General features: G+C 45.9%; 4 protein-coding genes across 4 annotated transcripts; 2 read left to right on the plus strand and 2 right to left on the minus strand.

Moving 5' to 3' along the window:
• Positions 1-1162: 1162 nt before the first annotated feature.
• On the minus strand, positions 1163-10586 carry cdc45 (CDC45 cell division cycle 45 homolog (S. cerevisiae)). Its single transcript, XM_064353251.1, has 19 exons — positions 10339-10586; positions 10182-10241; positions 9981-10073; positions 9670-9807; positions 9417-9569; positions 8410-8468; positions 7065-7113; positions 6829-6890; positions 6457-6507; positions 6025-6144; positions 5692-5823; positions 5406-5504; positions 5164-5325; positions 4430-4568; positions 3246-3329; positions 2980-3098; positions 2609-2685; positions 1591-1657; positions 1163-1314 (listed from the first exon to the last, which is right to left on the minus strand). Exons 1-18 carry the CDS (start codon positions 10387-10389, stop codon positions 1593-1595), a joined length of 1713 nt encoding a protein of 570 aa, XP_064209321.1. The 5' UTR covers positions 10390-10586; the 3' UTR covers positions 1163-1314; positions 1591-1592.
• Positions 10587-10852: 266 nt separating this feature from the next.
• ufd1l (ubiquitin recognition factor in ER associated degradation 1) lies at positions 10853-16841 on the plus strand. The gene is made up of 12 exons (XM_064353252.1): positions 10853-11012; positions 11554-11686; positions 11904-11936; positions 12039-12160; positions 12710-12840; positions 13388-13460; positions 13739-13807; positions 14028-14096; positions 14903-14953; positions 15519-15607; positions 16002-16083; positions 16330-16841. Exons 1-12 carry the CDS (start codon positions 11010-11012, stop codon positions 16402-16404), a joined length of 930 nt encoding a protein of 309 aa, XP_064209322.1. The 5' UTR covers positions 10853-11009; the 3' UTR covers positions 16405-16841.
• A 656-nt stretch (positions 16842-17497) lies between these two features.
• Positions 17498-19772, plus strand: c10h22orf39 (chromosome 10 C22orf39 homolog). The gene is made up of 3 exons (XM_064353255.1): positions 17498-17607; positions 18676-18843; positions 19313-19772. Exons 1-3 carry the CDS (start codon positions 17581-17583, stop codon positions 19442-19444), a joined length of 327 nt encoding a protein of 108 aa, XP_064209325.1. The 5' UTR covers positions 17498-17580; the 3' UTR covers positions 19445-19772.
• Positions 19678-21476, minus strand: mrpl40 (mitochondrial ribosomal protein L40). The gene is made up of 4 exons (XM_064353254.1): positions 21236-21476; positions 20931-21014; positions 20621-20776; positions 19678-20393 (listed from the first exon to the last, which is right to left on the minus strand). Exons 1-4 carry the CDS (start codon positions 21292-21294, stop codon positions 20084-20086), a joined length of 609 nt encoding a protein of 202 aa, XP_064209324.1. The 5' UTR covers positions 21295-21476; the 3' UTR covers positions 19678-20083.
• Between the last annotated feature and the right edge of the window lie 391 nt (positions 21477-21867).

The raw sequence follows: 21867 nt of genomic DNA on the forward strand, positions 1-21867 counted from the left end.
AGTTTAACCCTTTTCATGACACCTCATTCTAACGTGCCGTTAATATAGTCATATACGTGCACACTTTACATAGCACGGTAGACATGGCCCTCTTCAAGGACCAGGGCAAATCAGCAGGAATAATGGAATATTTAGGAGATTTAGCAGAAACCCATTCTGCAGACGCTAGAATATTAATAACAGGCTAATTTCCCTTTTAACCCAATGCCATACAGCACATTACACACAAAAGCAGTTCACCGTCTCAGCCTGCTGCAGTGCTGTGGACGTGTCCATCCGCCTGCAGTTCCACAGTTTGCTCATATTATTAGGCATTACTCTCTGGTTCTCTGAGTGAACTGAAATGATTTTGGATGAAGTGAAAGAGAAATGAGAGGTTCTGGAAAGTCACCAGCTCTCTGGTGGTCTCAGCTGGGTCAATCCATGAGGAGTCGGCATAAGAACTTTATAACAGCAATCAAGTAACAAACCACCAAACAGGTAGCACCTACAGCACTTGGGTAAGAATGCCTAGGAATGATACAACAGCCTTCACCCTCACCAGCAACACCCAGCTATGCACAAACCTAGAACAACACCCAGCTGCACACAAACCTAGAACAACACCCAGCTACGCACAAACCTACAACAACACCCAGCTACGCACAAACCTACAGCGACACCCAGCTACGCACAAACCTAGAACAACACCCAGCTGCGCACAAACCTACAGACACCCAGCTACGCAACTAGACACCCAGCTGCGCACAAACCTACAGCTACACCCAGCTACGCACAAACCTACAACAACACCCAGCTACACAAACGAACAGCAACACCCAGCTACGCACAAACCTACAGCAAACACCCAGCTACACACAAACGAACAGCAACACCCAGCTACGCACAAACCTACAGCAAACACCCAGCTACACACAAACAAACAGCAACACCCAGCTATGCATAAACCTAGAACACCCAGCTACGCACAAACGTAGAACAACACCCAGCTACGCACAAACGTAGAGCAACACCCAGCTACGCACAAACCTACAGCGACACCCAGCTACGCCAACTAGGCACACCAGCTGCACACAAACCTACAGAACACCCTGCCAAGCTCAACAGACCAGATACAGGCCGATGACATCTGTAATCTTAATGTATGTAGAGTGAGAAAATATTTCTGGGTTAATAAAATCATTTATTCAAACATTTGTAACATGACAATTTTAAAAAATCACTATTTACAGAACACAAACAGATTAAAAATGTGGAAAAAAACAACCCCACACAAACACAAAAATAAACAGACAAACTTTCCAGAACAAAGACCTGAAAGAAAGGAGAAACAAATATTACATTAGACCACCAACACCAGAGCAATGAACACATAACCCTGCAGAAAACATCCGCTTCACATGGTGTTCAGTGCACTAAAGCTGCAGCTCAGTGGAGCGTGTGCAGTGACTGCAGCAGTGTTCAGTAACACTAAAGCTGCAGTAAGAGCTGCATTTGCTGCTGTGATTCACTCCAGCAGACACTGCAGGGCTGAGCTGAAATAAACTCTGGCCTGGCTGCGGGCGGGCATAGCCTGCGACGGTGCCTCACCTTCAGGACAGCAGGGTGACCAGTGCATCCAGAAACTTGCTCCTGTCCTCCATCTTCAGCTCAATAACTGGGGCGGGACAAGAAGCAGGGAAACAAGCTTTAGCTCAGGCTGATGCTAACCCTAACCTACCCCTAACCCTAGACAACAACCTAGCACCTCCAACTAAACTTACCACCTACACCTATACCTAACCACCCAACAACTACGACTAAACCCAAACCACCTAACCTAACCAAGCCTACGCTAAACCACCCACCCTAACCCAACCTATCACCTAACCCTGAACCCAAACCTAACCCAACCTTAAACCCAAACCCAACCCTAACCCAACCCTATACCCTAACCCAACCCTGAACCCAACTCTAAACCCAAACCCAACCCTAAACCCTAACCCAACCCTGAACCCAACCCAACCCTAAACCCAAACCCTAACCCAACCCTGAACCCAAACCCATTCACACACAACACATGCTTTCTGGTAACCATTATTTCTGTTCATTTTATGAAACCGCATTTGTGAGTAATCAGATCAGGAGTTCAGACACCTCCTCTCAGGCAAGCTGGAAGTTCTGAGAGTAGGCTGCCATCTACTGGAGCCTTTTGGAATAAATCATTTGCTTGTTACAGAAAATGGGGTTTCACACCACAGTGGTTCCCAACATGACTAAAGTCACACCCCCCTACACTGGCCATGGGTCTGAATTTGTAGCCAATTTTAGGGTGAAACTAGAGCTCTACAGGGGCAAGGTCACAGACCCCCCTATGTCCCACAGTGGCCATCTTACATATAAAATGCACCACAGTACAACAGACAGTAATCAGAACAGTTATAATGACCTTGTAAAAACAGGTTACATTTATTTTAACGTCTAAAATATGCCATTTGTGAAATATGGAAGTGAACACAAGTACTTCAGTTAAAAGGTTATATATTTTTCCATTTAAGAACCTCCATGACTCCTCCAGCATTATAGTAATAAAACTGCAACTGAAGATGAAGGTAATCCGCTTACTCACTGGACATATCGAAGTTGTCGTGTAACGTCCTGGAGCTGGTGCTCTCTGCAGCCTTCTCAAACGCCCTGCCAAAAAAACTACAGAGCCAACTGCGTTACACAATGCCCTGCCTGTGCTCCTGTCAGAGCTCGCACTGAGCCTGTGCTCCTGTCAGAGCTCACACTGAGCCTGTGCTCCTGTCAGAGCTCACACTGAGCCTGTGCTCCTGTTAGAGCTCACACTGAGCCTGTGCTCCTGTTCTGTACATTCTCTAGTGAGCTTTCCCACTGCAGCACCTCTCCCGTTTTCCCCACAGCAACAGTAACCAAGCTGTGAACAGAGAGAAACGGAGGGGTCTACAGTCATGGCTGACATACACAGTGACACCTTACTTCTTTTTGTCAGACGTCTCAGACTCTGGTGGAATCCCGAGCACTATGACTGTCCCCTTCTCCACGTCCAGAGGAGCGGCCATGACCAGTGGGAGTAGCCTGCAACGCTTGTTCCTAGTCTATGAAGAAAGGCAGGCCCATGTTTAGCTGGCAGACATTTGGAGACAGCATTATCCAGAAGGTATTTACATCTGTGTTTAGAGTGAAATGAACAAGCAGGCGTTGGGGGTAAAATGACGGCTGACACACACAATGGTGGAACTCACCGAGCGAACAAAGGCCTTCAGCAGGTACTTGCTGAGCAGCAGCAGAGCCATGGGCTTGGAGAACAGCCTCACATCTGGGGTCCCCTGCAGTTGCAAACGGGCACGTTCACCCCCAGAGCAGACCCAAACCCCCTCACCTCACACTACGGGCCCAAACCCCCTCACCTCACACTACGGACCCAAACCCCTCACCTCACACTACGGACCCAAACCCCTCACCTTACTCTACGGACCCAAACCCCTCACCTACTCTACGGCCCAAACCCCCTCACCTCACACTACGGGCCCAAACCCCCTCACCTCACACTACGGGCCCAAACCCCCTCACCTCACACTACGGGCCCAAACCCCCCTCACCTCACACTACGGGCCCAAACCCCCCTCACCTCACACTACGGGCCCAAACCCCCTCACCTCACACTACGGGCCCAAACCCCCCTCACCTCACACTACGGGCCCAAACCCCCTCACCTCACACTACGGGCCCAAACCCCCCTCACCTCACACTACGGGCCCAAACCCCCCTCACCTCACACTACGGGCCCAAACCCCCTCACCTCACACTACGGGCCCAAACCCCCTCACCTCACACTACGGGCCCAAACCCCCTCACCTCACACTACGGGCCCAAACCCCCTCACCTCACTCTACAGACCCAAACCCCTCACCTCACACTACAGACCCAAACCCCTCACCTCACACTACGGACCCAAACCCCCTCACCTCACTCTACGGACCCAAACCCCCTCACCTCACACTACGGACCCAAACCCCCTCACCTCACACTACGGACCCAAACCCCCTCACCTCACACTACGGGCCCAAACCCCTCACCTCACTCTACAGACCCAAACCCCCTCACCTCACTCTACAGACCCAAACCCCCTCACCTCACACTACGGGCCCAAACCCCTCACCTCACACTACGGGCCCAAACCCCTCACCTCACACTACGGGCCCAAACCCCTCACCTTACCCTACAAGCCCAAACCCCTCACCTTATCCTACACTCAGGCCTGGATATTCCCCTGATATTCACTTCAGTGCAACAGCACAGGAAAGGCTTCCACAGGGCAAGGGAACCACATAATTAGATTACTTATCAGGCATTAACAGCACAGCCATATGCTGGAGGTCCTCAATATTCTACCATTCAGGATCAAAATCACCACAGACAGGCTCACCTCCATCAGGTAGCAGTACAGGAAAGGTCCCTGGGAAAGGATGAGGTTGGTACAGATGCAGCTGGCCACAGTCTGCTGGATAGCCATCAGCTTCTTCTTGGCTAAATCGATGCCCCGGTGCAGGCGGTCTATATTACTCCTACAGGAAGCAGAGTCACAAAATCTAAAACAGCCACAAGACACGCCCACAACCCTCAAACCAACAAAGCACACCCATACCAACCACAGCTCAAACCAACAAACCATCCTTACCAACCACCGCTCAAACCAACAGACCTCACCCATACCAACCACCACTCAAACCAACAAACCACACCCATACCAACTACCACTCAAACCAACAAACCATCCTTACCAACCACCGCTCAAACCAACAAACCATCCTTACCAACCACCGCTCAAACCAACAAACCATCCTTACCAACCACCGCTCAAACCAACAGACCTCACCCTTACCAACCACCACTCAAACCAACAAACCACACCGATACCAACTACCACTCAAACCAACAAACCATCCTTACCAACCACCGCTCAGACCAACAAACCATCCTTACCAACCACAGCTCAAACCAACAAACCATCCTGACCAACCACCATTCAAACCAACAAACCCCACCCATAACAACCACCGCTCAAACCAAACCCCACCCATACCAAAAACCTTGTTGATCGACTGACCCACACACTCATTACATTACATTACACTCAGAGCCACATCCCCAGCGCTGTACCTGGAGAGGCAGTCCAGAGCCTTGATAAAGTTGTCGCTGCCGCTCTCATCCTTCTCTACGTTCTCCAGCAGGGCGGCAGCACCATGCACCACATCACTGGCCAGGAACTTGTTCTTGAAGCCGAAATGGACTCCGAATGTCTGGATGCGGATATCTCTCATTCTGTTGGCACAGGTGAGATTTACCTGCGATGACACTGACAGAGTGCTGCGTGAGGCAGTCTGGGTAAGCCCTGCTCTTACCCGTATTTACTGGAAGATTCTTCTATGACCTCCCGCAAGTTCTCTTTGATGGACATGTCCATGGAGCTGAACTTCTGCCTGACCTGCTTAAGGGGAAGGCTGGAAAAGGAAATGCACGGTTATCCTCATTCAGCTGCTCAAATATGGCTTCTAAGATCAAATTGCTTTAGACACTAAGAACCAAAGAGCATGCTACTTATAGTGCATTCACTGTAACCAGCTGGAAAGCATTAATCACAATGATGTACATATGTGGAGTGTTAGGTTGCTAAGAGGAATGACGCACCCCATGTCAGCAAGGAACTCCTGCAGCTTCTTCTGGCCATGCATAGACCAGAGTTTGAAGCAGGAGGAGGTGTAGCAGGAGTTGCAAATGCTCTCGTACAGAGACCAGTGCTGATAGAGGGCTAAACGCAGACTGCACAGGGAGTTAAGGTCAGGCCTGTAGGACACTCATACACAGCCTGGACCAGGCCTGTAGGATACTCATACACAGCCTGGACCAGGCCTGTAGGATACTCATGCACAGCCTGGACCAGGACCATAGGATACTCATACACAGCCTGGACCAGGACCATAGGATACTCATACACAGCCTGGACCAGGCCTGGAAGGATACTCGTACTCAAAGGAGATCCTCATGCAGTCGATGGACAGGGAGTTCTCCTCATCTTCATTGTGGTGGTTGTGTCGCGAGACGTGACGCTGCAGTTTGGCTACATCAGTTACATACTTCATACTGCAGGACAGAGAACCATCGCAACCAATCAGGTGTTATTCAGAAGTTAGAAAAAGAACCAGAAAAAAATTGTTATAGTGCATGGAAGGCAGCCAGACCGTGCAGTCAAGATGGAGAACACACACACATTTCAATCTAGTTTCTTTTCGGTGCTTAGATAGTTGGTAACAGCCTGTAACACGCTGGTAAAAATGACTTCCCGTCTAATTGCTGAACATGTAAAATGCACTTTTTGGAACATTGCCAGGATTCAAAGTAATTAACCCACTACTGACAGTTAGCCTGAGGAGTGTATAAATGGGAGATTCTTACTGAGTGATTTTATCATGCACCCACTGATCCACCAGCCCAATAATGGCCCACCTGTAAGAGGAAAAGTACAATTAAGGAATACAGAAGCACAGTTCATTAAATCCAGTACATTCACTTTAATGGAGCTCCAATGCATTGCCCTCAACAAGCGCAGTACTGGCTTACTTCCAGGGGCTTCACAAGCTTAGCCTTACAGAAGGGGTGCTGGTCTGTATAGTTAACTTTGCATGTCTATCATTACATCTCACCACAGCTCATTCTATCCAAAGGCTAAAAACACTGGTTCCAGATTCTGGTCACACTGTGTTCCTGAATAATGATGACTTACAATATGAATAAAAATGAGAATGAGAATCACAGATTCTCACTTACCACAGCATATCTTTGGTATCCTTAGTCATGACCCATGCAAGCTCAAATAACACCATGGCAGACTAGAAAATACAGGAAGTTTTCAGAGAAAGATCTTTCCCCATCATATCCATTCATAATTAAGCCATTTAAAAGATATTTTCAGCCAAAGCAACTTACAAAAATGCATTTCACATGGTCATCCATCTCCATTTAAGTAAGCACAACAGAACGATTAAAGATCAAGCAATACTCACAGAAGTTCCGTGATACTCGTATTGTTCATATTCAAATAAGATCTCCCTCCTAAACGAAACAAAATTGCATCATCAGATCGTTACACAGCGAGTGAACACTCACGCGATTCAGTCAGACTGTTACGCAGCGAGTGATTCAGTCAGACTGCTACGCAGCGAGTGATTCAGTCAGACTGCTACGCAGCGAGTGATTCAGTCAGACTGTTACACAGCGAGTGATTCAGTCAGACTGTTACACAGCAAGTGATTCAGTCAGGCTGTTACACAGTGAGTGATTCAATCACACCACAGCGAGTGATTCAGTCAGACTGTTACACGGCGAGTGATTCAATCACACCGCAGCGAGTGATTCAGTCAGACTGTTACACAGCGAGTGATTCAGTCAGGCTGTTACACAGAGAGTGATTCAATCACACCGCAGCGAGTGATTCAGTCAGACTGTTACACGGCGAGTGATTCAATCACACCGCAGCGAGTGATTCAGTCAGGCTGTTACACAGAGAGTGATTCAATCACACCGCAGCGAGTGATTCAGTCAGACTGTTACGCAGCGAGTGATTCAGTCAGGCTGTTACACAGCAAGTGATTCAGTCAAACTGTTACACAGTGAGTGATTCAATCACACCGCAGCGAGTGATTCAGTCAGACTGTTACACAGCGAGTGATTCAGTCAGGCTGTTACACAGTGAGTGATTCAATCACACCACAGCGAGTGATTCAGTCAGACTGTTACACGGCGAGTGATTCAATCACACCGCAGCGAGTGATTCAGTCAGACTGTTACACAGCGAGTGATTCAGTCAGGCTGTTACACAGTGAGTGATTCAATCACACCGCAGCGAGTGATTCAGTCAGACTGTTACACGGCGAGTGATTCAATCACACCGCAGCGAGTGATTCAGTCAGGCTGTTACACAGCGAGTGATTCAGTCAGACTGTTACGCAGCGAGTGATTCAGTCAGGCTGTTACACAGCAAGTGATTCAGTCAAACTGTTACACAGTGAGTGATTCAATCACACCGCAGCGAGTGATTCAGTCAGACTGTTACACAGCGAGTGATTCAGTCAGGCTGTTACACGGCGAGTGATTCAGTCAGACTGTTACGCAGCGAGTGATTCAGTCAGACTGTTACGCAGCGAGTGATTCAGTCAGACTGTTACACAGCGAGTGATTCAGTCAGACTGTTACCCAGCGAGTGATTCAGTCAGACTGTTACGCAGCGAGTGATTCAGTCAGACTGTTACACAGCGAGTGATTCAGTCAGACTGTTACCCAGCGAGTGATTCAGTCAGATTCTTATGCAGCGGGTGATTCAGTCAGACTGTTATGCAGTGAGCCGCTTACCTCCGGGCTTCCCAACTGCGTCGCTCCCTCTGCCGCTCAATCCTCCTCTCCAAAGCGCCCTACGGCAGACGAACACGACCATTTAACCACACAGCGCATTCAACAGCACCGCACAGCGCGTTCAACAGCACCGCACAGCGCGTTCAACAGCACAGGGTGTACAACAGCACAGCTCATTCAACAGCACCGCACAGCGCGTTCAACAGCACAGGGTGTACAACAGCACAGCTCATTCAACAGCACCGCACAGCGCGTTCAACAGCACCGCACAGCGCGTTCAACAGCACAGGGTGTACAACAGCACAGCGCATTCAACAGAACCACACAGCGCGTTCAACCGCACAGGGTGTACAACAGCACAGCGCATTCAACAGCACAGGGTGTACAACAGCACAGCGAGTTCAACAGAACCACACAGCGCGTTCAACCGCACAGTGCATTCAACCGGACCGCACAGCGCGTTCAACAGCACAGCGCATTCACTGACCTGAGCTTAAAAGCAATGAAAACCCTTGAAATTTAATTTATTCAGCTTGAAATTTGATGACCTTCCCTGGAGTGACCCAACCAGTTTTTTTATAAAAGCGGTACACAATCAGGGTACAAAGATGGTCTCAAGTCTTTTTTACCCTGCAGTTATGAAATCAGAAGTCATAATCAAAGTTAAGTGGCACAACATCAATTACAGCAAAAAACAAACAAAAAAACTATTATGATGTGTTCTGTAGGGTTAGGGTCACTTCTGTAGTAAAACAAGTGGTAAAGACTGACAACATACAGCCTTTCTGGACTGGGAAGTTGGAAAACTGTTATTCATCAAATAATTGATGAGAGCCTGGTTGAAAAATATTGATTTAGGGCTTAAAATTCAACGAAGAGGCTTTATCAGAGGGTCTGGCAAGAGTGGGTCATTTCTGACCCTATGGACATGGTATGTAGACATAATATGAAGACAACAGGGATGGCTTAAACACAGCAGTGCCGCCCCGTCGCAAACTTGCGCCCACCTCATCAAAACGCCTCCTTTTCCCAGAAGGCTCTGAGCCACCATCGCTCTCATTTCCAGAATCTTCCCCTTCCTCCTCTTCCTCCTCGTCTCTGAAGATATCATCATAGGCAGGGACACCTAGGTCGTCATCTTGCTTGATGAGCAACTTAATCTGTGTAGAAGGGTCGGCAGTTTCAATGAAGTGATTAAACTTGTGCTGCTTACGGTCCCACAACCCATAAACTTCCCCGGTGCATTGCTGCCTCTTCTACCTGTGTGTCATTATACACGTTCACCACGTCCACCGGCCGATGCGTGTCGCAGATGAAGAAAACAGAGTCATCGTCAGGCTGCAGCGTCTCCAGCAGGTCAACATTCGCTCCGCAGTTGATCAACAGGAAATAGCTGAACTGTAATGAAGCAGGAATGTGATATCACAGCGCCACAGAACACGCGCTCAATCAGGTCATAGGTAAACGAATGGAAATAAGACCAGAAATAAATAAGCAGCTAACTGTGCAAGCTACTGTAAGACACCGCAGCGGAAGAGACGCGGTAGGACAGTAGGCTACATTAACTTTACCTGCTCCTTGTGCTCCAGGAACGCAGTTTCCAAGTCCTGCCAGCCTGTCACCGGCACCAGGGTGTACTGAACTTGGTCACAGTGGAATAAGGCCTGTGCAATGGAAATGTATTTCCTATATCAGTTTTACTACTAGTGAGTTAAATAGAATAAAATATAAATAACGTTATGGCCAGTGTAAAAGAAAGACACCAATCTTACTTGCAATATTTTGCACGCACACAGAGCGTCGATATCTGACGATACCAAGAGCGCGACCCGCTATAAACAAGGAAAATTGTGGGGGAAAATATTAAACCTCACAAAACAAGCGGAGTACATTTGCCAACGTTTATTAATTACTGAACACAGCACTCACCTGGTTGACAACAACGTCATAAAATTCTTTCCGAATATCAGTCACAAACATGTCTGCTTATCTTCGTTCACTGTTTAAGCCTTTGGATACAAGTTAGTTTAAATTGATAACGACTCGGTACTCGTAATTTCTTTGTGTAAAATAAACGCCAAACGAAGAATAAAAACGCTATAACATGTTACCACTTTACGTCCGCTGGTAGCTAGCTGGACACTTCTTGTTAAAACTCTGGCGCCAAATTTACTTATGTTCACATTGGCTTAAACTAAATAAAAATAACCAATGGGAAACCGCTTTGTCAATTATGTGACCTATTGTGGTACAAAGAAGGTATTAATCTATCCAATTGAATACATTTCTGTAGTGCATGGTCGACCAAAAACAAACGTTTAAACCAATCGTGTGAAACTCTGAGCAAAAATTTGGAGGGGGATTTTGTGCTTGTCTGTTATGATTGGCTATGCCTAGTTTGTTATGTCTTTGTCGTCATTTCCTTGCGTCTCGGACAGCTTCCTGCAAACTGCAGAGCGCAGGCTCTCCGTAAGGTGGCAGTATCTTTAGCTTCGCATTCCTGACAGTGTGATAGAGCTGGTTTCAGGAGGGACGGAGGATCTGACTTCCACAGTTACTCGTTAATTACATTGTTCATTACACGTAATTAACTTTTCAACATGGTATGTGCTTAATTATAGAATTATTATACCGGTGTACAAAGTTTAACAGGTATAGTTTGTATTGTCGCGAAGAACTAATAAAGAAAAAGATGCACTGTCACCGTTGACAAAAATGTATCGTTAGCTGGCTAGCTAACTTTGCATTACATAAAAATCAAGCGGTCATTTTGCAAGTTTGGTGAAGTGATAAATAGAAAACTGGGTGATCGAACCTGGACGGATTCTAGGCAGGATAGCTCGCTGTCGATATTTTGTGCCATTGCTGATGTTAGTCTTAATCGATTGGGGTTGTTTAGCCAGCCTAGCTACAGTCCACCTACTCACCTAGCTCGGAAGCTAATTGAACGTACTAACATTTAACGTTCTAACATATTTTTACAAAAATGAAAAGAAATGTCTGTTTGCGAAAAGCCTGCTTGACACAACATGTGCCTAGCTGTCATTAGGTAGTTGAGAAGTTGCTTAATAGCGAACTTAATTCACGTTCGTGCTTTTGGATGCAATATGTTTTTATTGATAATGTTTTCTCTTAATTTGACAGTTCTCCTTCAACATGTTTGACCACCCAATTCCGCGGGCTTTCCAAAACCGTTTCTCCACGCAATACCGTTGCTACTCTGTGTCCATGCTGGCTGGACCCAATGACCGATCTGATGTGGAAAAGGGAGGAAAAAGTACTGCCTTTGTCTTACAGCTATTTGTACCGCGCAGAAACAATTGAGTTGACTATTGATTGTGATGTATGATATGAAATCAGTGCGCTATGTTATTGTTGCATGGTATTTTAGGGAATTTTGTTTTGTATTTTGAATACAGTTCTTCTGCATGTAGTGCCAGCCACTGTGTTTGTGCAAGTAATACTCCTGCAGACATGATCTTTCTTCGTTTCAGTCATCATGCCCCCTTCTGCACTTGACCAGCTCAGTAAGTATGCAGAGCTTGACATCTCAGGTTAACGTTTGCTTTCTAATATGGTTTTGAATTTATAATCACAAGTGACATACGATCTGATCCTTTCTATTGCAGGCCGTCTTAACATCACATATCCAATGTTGTTCAAGCTGACCAATAAGAACTCAGATCGGATGACTCACTGCGGTGTGTTGGAGTTTGTTGCTGATGAAGGAATTTGCTACCTTCCTCACTGGGTGAGCGGCACAGTTTCACTGCAGATTTCTCAAGTGCATAAATTGTGTTTCACATTATCAACATGGTTTGTCACATCTCTGGTAGCTTTTTGAGGTTTGCAAGCATTATTGTTGTTGAGCATAATTTTTTAATTCAAGTCCTTGAATTTGTTTGTGATATGATGACTTTTCATTATTTGTTGTATGATGGAAACATGTTATCCAGCATGTTATTCATCGCTTAATGTGGGAGCGATAAAGCCTTTCTTACGCCCATGTGCATGTGCACATAGCCACACACTCACAGCCTGTACCTCAGCTTCAAGGTGCTTTCAGTCCGGTCTCTACCGGGAACCTGACAGACTGGTGTGGTGGAAGCATGGCTGCTCACGCAGTAGAACAGGACCTAGGAAGAGCATTGCAGCTATTGCAGTAAACAGGCACGATTTACTGCCGGCCACAGCTTGTGGATGCTGTTTCTACACATTACCAACATATTTTTGTTGTGTACCTGTAACTATGATGGATGTGCACACTGCTGGTTCTTCTGTGTCACATTTTCCCCCACAGATGATGCAGAACCTGCTGCTGGAAGAGGGTGGACTGGTGCAGGTGGAAAGTGTTAACCTCATGGTGGCCACATACTCCAAATTCCAGCCCCAGAGTCCAGATTTCCTGGACATCACCAACCCCAAAGCAGTGTATCCTTTTCTCAGCTTCTTGAATGATATGAGCATTGAAACCATTAACTATTACCCCATGTCTAAAGCAGCTACCTCACTCAACACTAATGCCTAACACATCTAAAGCAGCTACCTCACTCCACACTAATGCCTAATACATCTAAAGCAGCTACCTCACTCAACACTAATGCCTAACACGTCTAAAGCAGCAACCTCACTCAACACTACATGTTACACATTTAGGCAGCTGGATTCTTACTGAAGCATAGCACAACAGGTTAAGCACAGAAATGGTGCCCCACTAGGGATTAACCCCAGATTACTGTGGACTACTGGATAGGTAGTTACTGAGCGTTAGTCTTTCCATTATACTAAGAATGTTTTAAAACCACCCACTGTTTGGTTGTAATTCAGCATTTGTTTCATTTATTTAGAATTACCAGTACGTACAAGTATGTGTGTTCATGCTTATGTAATTCTGATATGTCATTGTCTGAGTTTCTAGGGTGATGCTTGTTCTTCTGTTTGCTGCTTCAGTGTTATTCCATAACTTGTGCATCTGTAGATTGGAAAATGCATTAAGAAACTTTGCATGCCTGACCACTGGGGATGTTATTGCAATAAACTACAATGAAAAGGTATTGTTGCATTGCGAGTGGAAGAAATGGGGAGGAGGTAGCACCCCAAAGATGGTATCATTGATGGGCAGATGGAGTACAATCCCTGGCCATGGAAATGGTTTTCTGAAATTCGCAAGGACCTTTCTTTAATCACGGTCATTGTACAGACCAGTTTTCATACTGTTCTGCAGTTCAGGAGTGGAGTGGTTTGGAAAATTGTTTTTCAGAGAACATAAGGCTTTTGTGCTGGTATCTGTGTGTCTCACACCCAAACCCCTAACCCATTCTCTGTTTAGATCTATGAACTGCGGGTTATGGAGACCAAGCCAGATAAGGCAGTATCCATCATTGAGTGTGATATGAATGTAAGTACACAGATTATGTCACTTACAAATAAAATATGTGTCAAATAGTCCTAACTATGGAGAAAGAGGAAGATTATTCTTTAGAAAACTAAATGTTTAAATGGAACTAAGCAGTGTGACCTCCTGCTTACTGTGAAGTGAAATAGAATGAATGAAAATACATAAAGAGTTTAACAGAATGTTCTGTGGGTTAAACTTCGTTGGGTGTGTTTTTATGCAGGTGGATTTTGATGCACCGCTGGGTTATAAAGAGCCAGAACGCCGCTCCCAGCATCCTGAAGAGCCTTCAGTACGTCACTGCCATTCTGCCTGTGCCCGTCTGCCTGTGCCCGTCTGCCTGTGCCCGTCTGCCTGTGCCAGTCTGCCTGTGCCATTCTGCCCGTGCCATTCTGCCCATGCCATTCTGCCTGTGGCCGTCTGCCTGTGCCATTCTGCCCGTGCCATTCTGCCCGTGCCATTCTGCCCGTGCCATTCTGCCTGTGCCAGTCTGCCTGTGCCAGTCTGCCTGTGCCAGTCTGCCCGTGCCATTCTGCCTGTGCCCGTCTGCCTGTGGCCGTCTGCCTGTGCCATTCTGCTAGTACCAGTCTGCCTGTGCCATTCTGCCTGTGCCACTCTGCTAGTACCTGTCTGCCTGTGCCACTCTGCCAGTGCCAGTCTGCCTGTGCCAGTCTGCCTGTGCCATTCTGCCAGTACCAGTCTGCCTGTGCCATTCTGCCTGTGCCACTTCTCTAGTACCAGTCTGCCTGTGCCACTCTGCCAGTGCCAGTCTGCCTGTGCCAGTCTGCCCATGCCATTCTGCCCGTACCAGTCTGCCTGTGCCCGTCTGCCTGTGCCAGTCTGCCCGTGCCACTCCTCTAGTACCAGTCTGCCTGTGCCACTCTGCCTGTGCCAGCCTGCCTGTACCAGTCTGCCTGTGCCCGTCTGCCCGTGCCATTCTGCCTGTACCAGTCTGCCTGTGCCCGTCTGCCCGTGCCCGTCTGCCCGTGCCAGTCTGCCCATGCCAGTCTGCATGTGCCAGCCTGCCACATAATTCCATACAAAGATCGGTTAGTTGGATTTTTCATGAAGCATCTTTCTTCCTCATTCCCTCCACAGGAGGAAGAGGGTGACCCCAGCAGTTATGCCGAAATGGACCTTGGATTCCGTGTAAGTTAAAAATATGTTTGTCCCTGAAGTGCACAAGCACGACAAAGCATTACACATAGCCTATGATGATCTTACATGTGAAGAATTACTCTGTATAGCAGGTGTAATAATCAATGCAACTTACAACAATGTATTTCACATGGTAAGCAAACACTGTAGAGATGGATATGGGCAAGGTTACAATGAATTACGCGTCACCATCAAGGTGCTTTCTTCAAGACCTGCAAGATAAGAGGGAGAGAAGTAATGTTATGATTAAATAAATAGAATTACAAGACATTACAAGGGCTAAGACAAGTGACTGGCTTTTTTGGGAGGGGAAGGGAATTCTACTGATGTTATGGCGGGGGGCCCCTCCAGGACTGGAGTTACGCCTGCAGGCACAGCGCCCCCTCAGGGCTGGAGTTAACCCAGCAGGCACAGTGGCCCATGAGAACTGCAGTTAAACCTGCAGACACCGTGGTCCTCCTGGACTGGAGATGGAGCTGGTTTATAATAAGTGTATTATAGCTGAGCTCACAGTTAACTGAACTGGCATTATTGGTTTATTTTGCTTTCTCCTCAGGCATTCACTGGCTCGGGAAATCGTCTGGATGGCAAGAAGAAAGGCATTGAGCCCAGTCCCGCTCCCCTCGATCCCAGTGACATCAGAAGGTCTGGAGATCTTGAGCCCCAGATGTTTTTTTCTGTTCTCAGGGTTTTCGTGTGCCATTGAAAAAGTCAGAGATATACTGCCATCCAGGGGCGCAGATGGCGGGGGGGACGAGGGGGATACGTCCCCCCAAGTTTCGTGGGGACCCCTATTCGTCCCCCCGGATCGGGGTAGTTGTATAAGCTTAAAAGTTGAGATCTTTCTTTTGCTCACAGTTTGGTCCCCCCCCACTTCAAAAATCTCTCCTGCGCCCCTGCTGCCTTCCCTCATCCAGCTCTTTAGAATCATCAATGATTTCACACAAAGGGAAAGTCATCCATATGCTGTTTTTTACGGTTTCAGTGGGAACGCTGTGAAATGTCCTGAACCCAGCCTGTGCCCCTTTTTCCTCTGCAGGGGGATTCCCAACTATGAATACAAAATCGGGCGGATTTCCTTCATCAGGAATTCACGACCTCAGCCCAAGAAGACTGATGATGTATGCATGGCGGTGACGTAAAAATAATAATCTAGCAGAAGCCGAACCTGGAAGTTTGAACCAACAGCTGGAATATGACACAGGGCAAATATAGCTTAAGCTGCTAAATATTTAAATGTTTTTCCTGAAGCACATTCCTGTTTAGCACCTGCATGCTTGTTGGTTGCAATAGTCGGTAAATAAGGGGCACTTGTCTGTGCTTTGACTCTACTGACAGTAACTGACTGGTGTCTGTGAGCTTTGCAGGAGGACACCATGAGCCGGTTCATCGCTTTCTCTGGGGAGGGACAGTCTCTACGCAAGAAAGGAAGGAAACCGTAGAGAAGCTACGGACACAACTGTGCACAGGCTGACCAGAGACTGCAACTGCAATCGCCACATGGAATAACAAAGAAATTCCTCATGTAATCTCAGAACCCTAAAACAAAATACGTTTTCTTTCTCACCTAACAGGGATTAATTTTCATTTTCATTTTTTGTTAATACAACTCTATATCCTTCAGAACAGTGCAGTTCTTCTTTGAGAATATGACTGCATTTTTAAAGGTTAGCATTGGTCCGGTAAGTTTATTAAAATGTTTGAGAAAAGCTGTATCCTTGAAGGAAGTGGAGCAGCCTTGGGATTTAAAAAAATAATCTTTTTTTTTTTTGGTGTTATTTATCAAGTTTATATTCCAGATCACCAATTGCTGAAAACGAGGAGAAAATGTACTGTTTGTATATGCACACAATACAATAAATGAGTGTTTTGAATAAAACTAGAGGAGTAAATCTGTGCTTTCATAGCCCTTGTTCTACTCATACAAAACAGATTATTCAGTGTGATTGTTGGGCCCAGATTCAGATAAGGATTCATCTAATGATTTTATTAAGTTTGAGTAACAAACTTAGCAAGTACTTACATAAATACATTTTCATGGCTTACATGAACCAGAAAATGTTTGAATTAATATATAGGGTCGACTTTCTTTTGTGAATTTCAGTTATTATTTTTCCATTATAATTATTGTATTCCACTTTTAAAGTAATACACAAGAAATACGTACAAGTCATCTACATGGATACATTCACAATAACAGTAAATTCTACATTTATGACGGTGATAGCCCAGGGACGTTTTGCTATAAAATATTTCCCAATTACCGTCGGTATTCTACCGTTCGTAGTACCAACGTACTACGTGATTGGTAGACATCCTCATTGGCTACTAAAAGAAAACGGACGTCTGTCCTATATTGTCAGAAAGTATAGAATGACAAGAGATTAGATTCAGTTCCCTTCGAAGGAAATAAAATCGCACTGTCTCTTTGCTGTTATCCCTTGTATGGAACAGTCTTATGAAGCTCCTTGTTCTCCCCGCTTTCACTCCGCAAATTAGCGCCAGAAGAACTACAACACATGGTTCAAGGAAGAGGTGGGACTTAACATGTTTTCTGAGTCGTTGATTGGCTAGTTCACGTTGTTCTATGGTCTTTGCTGTATGTTGTTCCTGTCGGAATGGCAGGCGTTAATGCTCACTGGAGGGTAAGATATGGTTTTTCCTTTAAAAACCACGATGATTAAGGCAGTCACAGTTACTTTCCGGAGTAAACGTCTACAGAGGAGTTAAGTTGAATGTAGCCCACTTTCTACATGGCTTCTTACCAGTTAAACATTTAATCATTGTGTTATAATTCACTTACTAGCATGCCAGCTATCTGTTTGATGTTGTGACATGTCACGGACGTGATCCACTCACTAAGTGTGTGTGGTTCGTTAGCTTAATGCTGACACATTTTGACAGTAACGTTAATCCCTTTCGAAGTTGAAGTTTGAACAGTGTATAATAATTCCCACTGCGTCGCACGGGCTGGCTAGTTATCCTGCTAGCTGTATATTGTTGACGTAGTCGGACAAAGGCGTTCCAGTATACCGAGAGTATACAGATTACTCTTGTCTGTTGTTACTCTTTACTCTTGTTTTAATTCGTATCTTTTGTCATTGCACCTCTTTCAGTGTTTTTCTCTTGTTAGCCTGCTGAGTTTTCCTGCTGGCTGTATGGTGATTTATCATTAAAAATGCGCTGTGTGGCCTCCCTACCTTATGGCATGGCCCCGACGAAACGAAGCTGTGATTGCAGAACAATAGCAAAATGGTAGTGTCGGCTTTGAACCGTTTTTATTATGTGCTTATCACAACATTCAGATTGGGCCTGTGGTCATGCTGTTATGGTTATATACGTTTTTAAGCACCATACATGTTTCGCCAGTTTTCTTCAGGTGCAGATCCGGGTATGAAATAATCCTGACCTTGTCCCTTGCTGCCTTTATCTTTACTGAAGCACAGGACAGAGAGCTGATTTGCTTTCTTTTCAGAATGGTCAACAGTTCACCCACTAAATTATTTTTTAAATTGCTCCCCGTGCAGAAAATCATTTCTGTTGGTAGTACAGATAATTGGGTTTTTATATTTATTATCACAGGTGATTAAGGAGGTGTTTACCTTCAATATCCCGATGGGAGGGGCTCATTTATACATCTTATTTTCTAGATTTGATCAAAGCTTGTCTCTTAAAGTTTGTCCCTAAAGAAAAGCTTTATTTCCGTCCCGTAGCCTCCTCGGTCCTGTGAGGAGTACTGGAGTGAGTTCAGACACTGCAGAAGCCTGTGGAATCGCTTCCACCACTACTACACCTTCGGCTCCACCCCCAGCTGTCAGCAGTGGAAGGATGACTACTACGCCTGCTGTGACTGGGAGAAGAGCCCCAGTGCTGAGACTAAGGTGAGGACACACCTGCCCTGGTACTGCTCAGGTTGCTCACACTGAAACAGCCATCACAGCCTCTGCTCTCAGCTCAGGAGGGTTCAGATAAGCATGCGCTTCCCTCTGAAGCAGGTGATGTCACACCACGGTTTGTAAATTGGCCTTACACAGACATAAGTCAGAGGAAGACATTTCGCGTTCAGTTTGAAATTACTGGCACCCAATCAATCATTGGGGATCACTGGTGCCCAGTGAGCTGTGAGTTGTGTGTTGGCTTGTGTGACGGTGTGCCACAATAGACACTAGCGTGGTCTGGATTTGTTACCAGACTGTAGGCTCCTCCATGTGCTACAACAGTACCTTAAAAGGAGCCAAAATGAAAATGCCAGTGGGCTTGTGACCGCAAAGACAGTGTCGTACATTGAGCCTTTTGGACGGAGAATGTTTCAGTTGATGCACATTCCCATAACTGGTCCCTCTGCTACAGGCCCTGCTGCAGCAGAGCGAGAGAGCACGGGTGGCCAGGCAGAGGACGTTTGCTCCTGTGTGGAAACTCCGGCAGAAACCTCCGGCAGACTGGCACCTGCCTCTCCCCCAGGACACGCCCCAGGACTCATGAATCCTTGCGCACCTGAAGATCCTGTGTGCCCATCCACTTCATTTTTGTACAGTTTGTCAAGACAGCCAAAATGGCAAAGGACCATGGTGAATGTAACCCCCTTATTTAAATGTTCTTCCACTCGATGTACAACAATTTCTGCTTCTCAATTTCAGTTTTATTCAAAAGTCCCCCAGAGTTCACATGTCTTGTATGTTAATGGTCACTTCAGACTGAGGTTACGGTCTCTGTAATTATTGTTGCAGGATATATGGCTCTTTATTTCACAAGACTCCTTGTGTACAGTGCGTTTTACATCATACAAAACAATAAATACAATTTAAACGGGCATCCTTAATTTTACCCTTACTCTCAAATTTGAGACAGTCACATTTTTTTTTACTGAATCAAAATGAACACCTTGAACAGTAAGGATGAGTATACGTTGTTAAGCTTTGGCTTGCACTGTTGAGCACCTTTGAAACCTTCCTACGCTATTGAGCCTTCTGCAGGCATTCATTTGCAGCTTCAACCACATGTTTCTGCAACCTCAAAGGTTTCTTCAAAGTGGGCTGAATATGTCTGGGAATGTAATGTAGGTCTCAATGCTGTTTGTGCTGTAAAAAAGGTCACATAAATGCAGAAGAGTGTCAGTGTTCCCTATTGGACGTGGACTTTGGTGATGTCATTGTATTTGCCTTCGGGTGGCTCATAGCTGTGTTTGGGGGGGGTGTAGCTCGGCCCTTGTTGATGGAGAGGCAGGAGTAATGGGTCTGGTTTGAGTGCAGCGCAGTACAGCTCCTCTGACTCCAGCTTCAGCTCCTCCAGGGCCTCCCTCTGGGCCTCCAAAGCCTGGGTGATGGCCTCCATTTCAGCCTCGTGTTGAGACTGCTTGTACCTGGACCACTCTTTCAGGAGCAGAGCCCTGCGCTCCCTCTCTTCAAACGGCAGCTGTGGTGGAGTACGAACCCTGAAATGCAAACCGATGACAAATCTGTAACTGATAGTCACAGAGTTAAGGACAGGTCTGTGTGATGAGTGAGACTGTGATATATACCTGGTCTGTGTGATGAGTGAGACTGTGATATATACCTGGTCTGTGTGATGAGTGAGACTGTGATATATACCTGGTCTGTGTGATGAGTGAGTCTGTGATATATACCTGGTCTATGTGATGGGTGAGATTGTGATATACACCTGGTTTCATCGCGGTATCTGACTGGAGTGATGAAGTCATCGATAGGTATGAGCTCAGGGGGGACTTTCTCCAGTCTCTTGATCTTCTTCCTCAGGCGCTCTTTCCTTTGTTGCTCGCGCTTTGGGTCTACTTTTTTCTTCTTTGTGGGCTCTGCTCTGTTTATTTTCACATTACAGCGAGGGTTAGAGTAGAAGCCAAAAAACATTTTTACATTTTAAATATTTACCGTGATTTCCTCCATAGAATGAACAGGTATGGCTAACTTTGGAACGTTGATTTACTATAGGAACGCGACATTTCCACACAAACCTTAAAGGGGGAGACGTCTTAAGGGCCATGACTGAGGGAAACCAATGGCTATATCTGAGATGAGCATCAAATCTTGTCAATGGGCTAAACAAAAACAAAAAACCAGAGGTTACTGCAATCACGGCTGTCGATGTAACTGGCAGTCACAATGCACTCGGATGCACGAGTATCGTGCTCGCATGCGATCTACACAGACGTAATAACATCCCGTACATCTTTACAGTCAGTTACTGAGCTTCACCAAAAATAACCTAACAGCGATACATATTTACACTTGGCAAAACGTTCAATTCGTCAGAACTCACCATGTTGGACATTGTCTGGAGAGTAATTTAGTCACCGTGCGTGAAACAAGGGTGGACATGTTTCCAGGAATAACTAGCTAGCTCGTCGATATGTCAAGACTCAATTCAGCAGTGCATATGATATTAACTTTCAACGATGCGTATTAACAGAGCCACGAATTACAAGACCTTTTGTCCTCTTGATTCCATACACTCGCCACAAGTTAAACCCTTGTGCCACAGTCGACCTTATCCGACAGAAAACAACACGTGGCATGTTGAGTTCCACACGACTGAAGCAAAACTTCACGATAGCTGCCTAACTAGTGGTGGAATTTTAGTACGTGCCAAATCCGTATGCCACATTAATAACGTATAGTCCAAAGCTACCACGAGATTGGACATTTATGCATTTTTATTATTGCATTGGTTCTGTTTGCTTGCATCGTTTGTTAATAACTGTCTTGTGATGTGTCCCTAAGCATAATGTATACGAAGAGCAGCGAAATACCGTTGTGAATAATCTGAGTTATAAACCTAAGCAAAATATTATTTGTACTGTAATTTGGCTTTATTACTTTTTTATTATGAGAGAGTCGTCCGATCAGATAACACCATCTATTTTAGAGCGCATTATTTTGTATCAAACAAAA

Source organism: Anguilla rostrata, chromosome 10 (assembly GCF_018555375.3).
Source record: "Anguilla rostrata isolate EN2019 chromosome 10, ASM1855537v3, whole genome shotgun sequence".
NCBI lineage: Eukaryota > Metazoa > Chordata > Actinopteri > Anguilliformes > Anguillidae > Anguilla > Anguilla rostrata.